Source organism: Cibotium barometz, chromosome 31, assembly GCF_041138505.1.
Source record: "Cibotium barometz isolate CiBa-2024 chromosome 31, ASM4113850v1, whole genome shotgun sequence".
Classification (NCBI taxonomy): Eukaryota; Viridiplantae; Streptophyta; class Polypodiopsida; order Cyatheales; family Cibotiaceae; genus Cibotium; species Cibotium barometz.
Window position 1 is genome coordinate 3,608,029 of NC_141076.1, and position 8,981 is coordinate 3,617,009.

Sequence of the window (8,981 nt, forward strand, 5' to 3'; positions counted from 1 at the left end):
GAATGAGAGGCAGAGGCAGAGAAGAACCTAACTTAAATTTCTAATGCTTCAATTGTATGGAAAGGGGTCATATCTCCCCTCAGTTTCCTTACCCCAAGAGAATGGGAGGAGATGTATATCCTCAAGCACCTAGAAGGTAAAGGGGTCATACCTCCTCTAAGTGTCCTCACCATAGGAGAATGGGAGGAAATGTATATCCTTTGGCACCTAGATGGGAAGAAAGGACAAATGTCATAAGGGAAGAGGAGATTCAAAACCCACAAGGACCTTAGGTTTAGCCCCATAGGTAGAAAATGGGCCTAACCAGGTGAGGTTAATATGATCGATATGGATGAAGAAGTTGATATGTTAGCCAACAAAAGAACCATGGGCATAGAGGGTGAAGATGAAGCAGGAACATCCTAAAGGAATAAGGGAAAACAAGTAGAGGACCACTTCAAAGAGGGTAAGAGAGAAAGAGGAGACCTAGGAGGCATATTGGAATGCAAGATTTTCCCTTAGGGGCTCAAGAGGAAGAGTATGATCTAAAGAGGGATCTCCAATAGAAAGGACCCACTCTGCCTTGGGCCCAGTTGTTACAGATGTGACCTAAACTCAAACGAACATGGAGCAAATTGGTTAGCATAAGGATTTCCAAAAATGAGAAGAAAGGAGGACAACTGAATATAACACGTGTTAAAGGAGACAAGGATTATCTACATGTCATGGATGCATGGGTAAATCTGTTTAAAGTTCCCAAAGTGTACATTGATAGTGGTGCCTAGAATTGTATAATGACCCATGAAACTATGGAGGCTTTAAGACTAAAGGTGAGTGCACCTTCTAAGTTTAAATTTAGAATGGAAAATAATGCAAAAGTTAGATGTCTGGGAGTGGTGAAGAGAGTGCAGGTGACTATTCTTGGACAGTAAGTTGAGTTGGATGTTCATGTCATGCCAGCAAGGATAGAAGCTTATCCATTGATTTTGGGGAGACCATGGTTGATAGCCTATGACATGGCTAAGGGGAGAGAATTGATTCCATAAAGTAGTACCTTAGAAGATGAAGATCAAGAAGCTAGTTCCACAGAGGACTCTAAAATAGAAGAGGATAGCATAGAGGATGATGAGGGGGAAGCCCAATTGTTGGGCCCAAATACTAATATCATGTGCATGTCTCTATAGTTGTGTATAGAGGAAGGGGAGAAGGTAGAAGCTGGGGTTGAAGAGTGGTTAGTTAAGAAGGAAGTATTACAAAAAATGCTTGCCAAAGATCTAGTAGTGGTTGAGAGGAAAGAGTACCTAACAATGTTGCAGAAGAGGAGTTTCCAAATCTATTCATTTCGTCTTATACTCAAGTTAGGGTGGTGTCAGTTGTGCAACATGAGATACAATTGAAGCCAAAGGCCAAACCAGTGGTGCAAAGACTGAGAAGACTGGGAGTTGTGCAGCAGCAGGTATTGAGAGAGGAGGTGAAAAAGTTGTTTTGAAAGCAGGCTTCATCTTTCGAGTTGACAATTATGCGTGGGCTTCTCTAGCTATGATTACTCCCAAGAACAATGGAAAGTGGAGAGTCTGTATAGACTTTGAATACTGTAACCAAGAGAGACCATTATCTACTACCTCTCCAAGATGAAATTTTAGATAGTGTAGCCAGGCATGAGAGGTATAGTGTCTGTGATGGATATTTAGGTTACCTCCAAATTTCAATTGTCCCAGAGGATCAAAAGAAAAATACATTCATTACACCATGGGGTGTTTTGTATACATGGTCATGCCCTTTGGTCATGTCTTCTAAATGACTACCACTTAGACCTCTTTATATAGGCATGAGGAGTATGGGGTTAAATTTGGTTAGAAATGGTGATGGGCTAAAGAGAGTAAGGAGTGGAAAGGAGCTAAGAGGCCTTCCACCCCTGGGAGCTACTATTATTCATTATGATTGTTGTTTTTTTCTCTATCCCTTAATTAGAAAATAATCCTATAATCCTTTTGATTTCTCTATTCTTACAAGATTGCCTTGTGGACATGGTGGTTAGTTCAACATTTCCCAAGTTTGTCATGTCTATCCATCAGGTTTAATTCCTCTCAACCACATCATTTTTTATAAAATTACTTAAGAATTTTTAACGTTTTTTCATAGTCAACCCTCATTTCGGAGTTTTGGTCGAGCATGTCAAAAGGAGAGTGATTGCTCTCATTTTTTTTCAAAATTCAACTTTCTTTATCTATAGTTTACAAGAAAAAAAGAAAAAATCATATTTTACTTGAGAGGGATTTTACAAGTATACACAATAAACAATACTTCTTTTTTGTCAGGAGGTCTTATTCCATTCCTAGTCGCACGTAGGAATTTCACCTGGCTATGCACACACACCATTCTACTCACCACATACACCACACACACCCTGCCATATTTTCAGCAAAGAGGAGGGTAGAAGTAAGTGCCATGACGATCGAATGATGACGGCCGAAGGTGTGAAGATGGCAACCTACGTGCCTACTTGCCTGCAAACACACCCTTTATAGTGTAAGGTGTCCCTCCTATAGAAAGTCAAAAGTCTTATCTACTAGGCTACCACCTTGGGGACACAAACAATACTTTTTGACAATTGATACCTTCTAATAAACTTTTCCAAAGTTCACACATCTGTTTCCCACACAACATGAACAATTACATACACCAAATTATTTTCTGACCATAGGAAACACGTTAAACTTATATAAATAGATAAAATTTATAAAAAACCATGGGGCCCTATAACTCGGTTTGATACATGTAAGTGGCTTAGTGGCCCTAAAGTTTTAAAATAAAAGGTGGTAGCCTATTCATCTCACGTGTAAACGTAACCTTTTGGACTTTATCTCGTGAACAACGTGTAAACATCATCTTTTTGGACTTGTTTTCAAGACGTCTTATCGGTGTGGAAATGGGTCCTTACTTGTTCTATATTGGCACTGTATTTGTGTGCTCGTGTGCTACAAACGTTGGCCTTGACTAGCACGTGGTTGGCGGCTACCAAATTGTTGGGCTCGACTAAGTCGGAAATGTAGCTCAGCAAAAGATCGGAGATGACGTTTGAACCACCAAGCGCTAAACGTGCAGAAATATGGACGGGCCCTAACACGGGTTCGATCACGTTCAGGAATTCACTTTGTAAAAAGCGCACATGCCATAACACAGAGACAGAGCGTGCTTTTTCCCGATATATCTAACACTCGCTTCGATCCATAGTTGCTGCAACCCGTCAATAATTTTGAAGGGCAAGCCTGCTTGGGTCTGATCTGCCTTCCTGTGATCTTATTAATTATCACAGCAAAGCATTCCTCTCTCTTGAAAACTTTCAATTCTACACCAACTTCTTGATTCAGCTAATTGCGCCGCCTCGTCCTTGCTCGACATGGGCGCCGTCGACGGCCAAAATGGGCGCCAGCTCCACCACGCCCAAAACACCCACCTCTCTTGCGATTCTGCCTCGACGGTGCGATCCGACGGCCTCCCTCTGAAGGCTCGTGAGAGCGCCTCGCTCTCTCTGAAGCGCGTCTTTGACCATATCAACGATGCATCTCCTACGTCTGCCCTGGAGCATCGCGCGATTTCTCATCATCATCATCAGCGCCCCTGCTCTACTTCATCATTAACAGAGGTTGATTCCTCCGGCGGGAATCTGGAACTGCAGCTAGCATTGTTAGGTAAATTTCACTAAATGGACCTACTTAAGGACATTGCCATGATTGTGCTCGAAACAGAAGCCTTGAAATAATAGTACAGATGTATTCATGATTAGAAGGATACGATAAACGATTTAAGCATCATTAGTTTACTGAGGGATTGAATTTTGTCAATTAACCAGGCACGCATCAAGACCAAGAGTATGATCAGTGTGTACAAGCGTGCTCGCCACAGCTTACAATCTTTTACTCGGGCAAGATGCATGTGTACGACAATGTTCCTGCCCACAAGGTACAAAACATTCCCTTACGCATGTTAACACGTATAACTTCCTTTGAATTGCCTTAGGCCATTAAATACTTAATAACAGACTAAATGGAACATTAACGCAGGCACAAGCCCTCATGCTTCTTGCGACGGATAAATCTTTGGTTTATCCGACTACGAACAATAGAACAGTGCCTACTTCATTGCGAGCTTTCCACCCTGATTTTTCCTCTGCAGTATTGTCCAGACAACAGCCCATCATAATCAAACGCTCCCACACAGGTATACTGCCACCTTTGTCACTTTCTTTCAATAAATAACATTGCTTTTCCCGTTTTCTCAAGATTTGCGTCCACCTAATCACTGATTACGCTGATTTTTCCACAGAGCTTCCATTTGCAAGGAAGGCATCACTTGCACGGTTTTTGAAGATGAGGAATGGCAGGTAATGGTTGCACATCTTGCCCTTAGAGCGAAGACTATTTTTGAATCTTTCTTTGCTCTAAGGTGCAGGAATCCAAAGCTACTCTGCTGAACATACAGAGAAAGAATCCAGATAACGAGGCCACATCTGTAGTCCATATGAAGAAAATCTATTGGAATATGACCGGCGACACATCAGGTGACTTGAATGAACCACTGCAAGCTGCCAAGCCATTAAACTTGTGCTATGTGTCACACGACACGTTTTGGCTTGCCTAGTGGCTGGGCCAAAATGAGCTGATAGTCTTCGACAAATGGAGGACCAGTGCCAACTTGGAATAGACGTGAGCAAGCTAGACAAACATTGCATGCTCCATTGGGCTAGCATCGCTGTACTAATTAATTTTATGATCTGAATAAATTGCCTTTGTCTGGAATAAGGATGATTTAAACCATTGATGAATTGTTTGTGTGGTGTGTGCTATACTTGTGATATGTTTATACACCACATCTCCCTCTCTCTCTCCCTCTCCCTCTCTCTCTCTCTCTCCTCCACACGTACAAGCACTTATAGACACACATCTTGATAGCCTTGCTAAGAAAGGGCATGGTTGTGAAGCGGCATGGTTGTATCAAGTTGTGTTGTTAGTACTTTACCTTGGAGATTCCTTGGTAGAGGTTCATTATGAGATCCATTATGAGGCCTTGCATGGGTACATCGAAGAGATCATCCTTCAAGTGAATTGTTATTTAAGTGGGTCCAAGATATACTAGATAGACACATGAAACACAAGAGGCCACCTATCCAAAAGGCTATGCAACCCGAGCCTCAACCATGATATGGCATGCATAGAGATGGGAAAACTGGGCTTTATACACTAAAACTACAAGTGTTGAGATTCTTCGAGAAATTTAAGAAAATGTCAACATGAATTGTTGGTATTGGTACAATGATTTGCATTCCTTCAATCAGACTACGAAAGAAATGGTGATGCCCATGGATGGAAAATGATGTTGCAATCACTACAACAAAACTATTAAAAGCCAAGAAGGCTAAAGTAAACCACACAAGAAGACGATGTACGTGAATCATTGGGAAACTCTAAAGATAGGGATAAAAAATCACATAGGACTAATGGGACCTCCAACTTGAATGAACTAGTTTCATAACTACATGTGGAGATGAAGGAACATAGCATTTCTTTTAAATTATCCCTCTTGAGCCTGTTCTCCATGCCCATCCATAAGTTGGTTTTCCTTTCTCCTACTGTCAATGTGGATGGTTTACACCTCCTACCTTTGTTCTTCCCTTATTGTCTGTCTATGTCATTATTAGTGAGAGGCCCTAACACTCTTTCTCTATGAATGAGCCTCTTCCTCCTTACTTGGGTCTAGGATTTATGACACACCATCACTCCTCTGTATAGCTCTTGACCTAGTTTCTTGTCTCATGTTGCGAGATGTATAGGCTATTACACTTTGGCTTAGCTCTTCAAATGTTTGCTTCCCCTCCATGAATTTGTTGACTTCTACCGAGATGTGTGGTTTCTCACATCCAGATCGCTATGCTAAGTGTACCAACAACTAGTACTATATCCAAGTGCTTGCCTCTGCTAGTAGCTGGTTGGTATGCTCTCGCTTTTCTATTATCTTTGATTTCTTTTCTTAGGTGGCCCATTCTTGATAAACTAGGATCATTTAATCCTTGCTCCTGAACTCTTGTGTGTGTGTTTTTTTAAAAAATCTAGGATTAAATGATCGTTACTTCTGAGCTCCTCTACATGTGTCCTTGCTACTAAGCTCCTCTAGATGTGTCCTTGCTTGTAAGCTCCTCTACATGTGTCATTTTTCTTTGTTAGCTTAGAGTGGGAAGTAGTGAGAGAGACATTAAGTTCTTACACTATTTCTTTGCCACCCTTGCCCCTTATTGCTCTTGGTACTACTACCGACTCTAGCTCTTTGGTTAAATTCTCTATGGTATTGGGATCCTTATTTGTTGTTCCTTGTACTTTTCTATTACCACTACCCTTTCATTGGTTAAATCTTTAAAGTAGCTTCATCATTTCTCTTCTCTTTAAATTTCTTGGTTGTGGCCAGCGCATGCTTCGTGAGCTCGTTCATAGTGGTATGTTGTCAATAGTTGTACAAGTCCATAGTACTATCTTCTTACCTTTTCTTTTTTGATGTGGCTTTTAGATCTAGCTATGTAACAACTCTCTTGCCTTCAGAGTCCAGACTTTAGTGGCATGAGAAAACCATGGCTCCTTATGAGAAACGTTTTCTTGAAATGGAGGCAAAGGATACATGCATGTAAACTCCAATAGGATTTTTGGGAGCCCATTATATATGAGGCATTTTTTCATGATGAATGAACGCAATTTTTTATATCTATGGTGTGAATGAGAGCAATTCCAGAGAGACAAAATGGGCCATAATAACATAAAAAGGAGAGCCAAAAATGGAGAAAAATGGTACTCTTTCATGCATAACAAGAGAGATAAAACACACAAATATCCATCGAAACCAACATTTTTCATGGAAATGCACTACTCAAGAGGGTGGGACTTTGTGATTCATATTTTGTGATTCATATGGGCTTGCCGTCAATAAATGTTAACGAGTATTGTTCCCAAACTCTTCTAAGTTTCATATATAAGGATACTCAACCATAAATTTTCCTCTAATACTATGATACCAACATGTTTGTGAGCATGATGTCATTCAGCCAGAGCTCACTAAACCACATGCCTTTGCAACAACCAGGGTAGCCATCACAACCTTGAAAGCAGGAGGGCCCTACAATAGAAAGACGGAGTAGCGGCACTTATAACATGGCTTTTATAAAGGGAACTCGAAAAGTGTCAGGGTGTTATGCCACTAAGCGATGCAATTTTTTTTGACGCTAAGTGCTGAGAGATTTATTGATTTTTGGTAGATTGGGGTATTATCCCCAATCTGCCCCATTATGTGTATGAAACCTATTATGTGTATAACATACATATTTATTGGAGGAATTAAAAAACATATCTATTATGTGTATACTCTATGCATGCATAGAGCTTTATGCATAAACCTATGCATTGAGGTTTAATGTGCATAAGCTTAAAACTTGCATTAAGCTCTATGCATAAAGCTTAAACACATTGAGCTTTGATGCATAAGATTAAAGCATGCATTAGCTTAAAGCTTTATATGCATAAGCTTAAAATATTCATTAAGCTCTACGAATAAAGCTTTATGTATAAGTTTTAAACTTAAAGCTTTATGCATAAGCTTAGGCATGCATAAAGATTTATGCATAAGCTTGAAGCTTAAAGCTTTATGCATTCATTAGCTCTATACTTTATGTATAAGCGTAAGCATGCATAAAGATTTATGCATGCATTAGCTCTCTGATTTATACATAATCTTAGTCTGCATAAAGCTTTTACGTAAAGCTTAGGCATAATCTTTATGCACTAAGCTTAGGTAGAAGCTTAGGTAGAAGCTTAGGTAGAAGCTTAATGAATATAAAATGCTTAGGTGCAATAAATATAAATGAAAACAATAAGAGCATTAGAGTTTACATGATTCTTGGGGTATTCAAGTCACCATTTGTAGATAGGATGGAGACCTTTTTTCACCTAATTAATAACATAAGAGCACTAAACGTAAAAAACATAAAGCTTAAATAACATAAGGCATGCTTGAATCTTAAATAACATAAGAGTGCTAAATGCATGCTTTAAGATTAATTCATTAAGCATGCATAAAGCTCTATGCATAAATAAATACTAATATCTATGCATGCTTTAAGCTAAATGCATTAAACATGCATTAAGCTCTATGCATGATTTAATCTAGATGCATTAAAGTCTATGCATAAAGATTTAATCTCTATGCATAAGGCATGCATTAAGCTCTATGCATAAAGCTTTATGCATAAGTTTAGGCATGCATAAGCTTAACATATACTTTAAGCTCTATGCATGCTTTAAGGTCCATGCATAAAGCTTTATGCATAGAAAGCTTAAATCGTACACACAACTTATGCATAAATCCTTGTGCATAAAGCTTAATGCATGCTTAAGCTTATGCTTTAAGCTTTTTAAATAGAGCTTAAAGCATGCATAGAGCTCTATGCATAAGTCTTTATGCATAAGCTTTAAGCTCTATCCATAAGATTTAAGCATGAATTAAGCCTTATGCATAGAGCTCAATTCAAGCTTAAGCTCTATGCATATTAAGCTTTATATCTATGGATTAAGATTTATGCACTTAAACCAAAACACCAAGGATGAAATAAACAATATTAAACCTAAGCTTTATTGTCAATCCAAAGGAGAGGATTAGTGCAAGACCTAGAAAATATCAAATTAAAAAAAGTGATTAGTAACACATCTAATGAACTCTACCTACAAAAAAAAGAGACATAGAAAAGACCAACACATATTAAGCATGCTCATAAAGAGGAGAAGGAGAAGAAGCTAAAAGAAGGTTAGTACTTTAAACTTTAACCCTAATCTCTTTATGCACTCTATTAATCATTAGGGTTAAGCATTAGGAGAAGAAGCTAAACCTAAACACCCAAGGCTGAAATAAAGCTTAATGCACTCTATGCAGCATTAAGCTTTATGCAGCAGTAAGCTAAACCTAAACAC

The 8,981-nt window shown here is 39.1% G+C and overlaps 1 protein-coding gene across 1 annotated transcript; it reads left to right on the forward strand.

The window, feature by feature from the left end:
* Positions 1 to 3,175: 3,175 nt before the first annotated feature.
* LOC147620410 (uncharacterized) lies at positions 3,176 to 4,776 on the forward strand. Its single transcript, XM_086825407.1, has 4 exons — positions 3,176 to 3,671; positions 3,833 to 3,942; positions 4,044 to 4,200; positions 4,306 to 4,776. Exons 1-4 carry the CDS (start codon positions 3,380 to 3,382, stop codon positions 4,365 to 4,367), a joined length of 621 nt encoding a protein of 206 aa, XP_086681533.1. The 5' UTR covers positions 3,176 to 3,379; the 3' UTR covers positions 4,368 to 4,776.
* Positions 4,777 to 8,981: the final 4,205 nt, after the last annotated feature.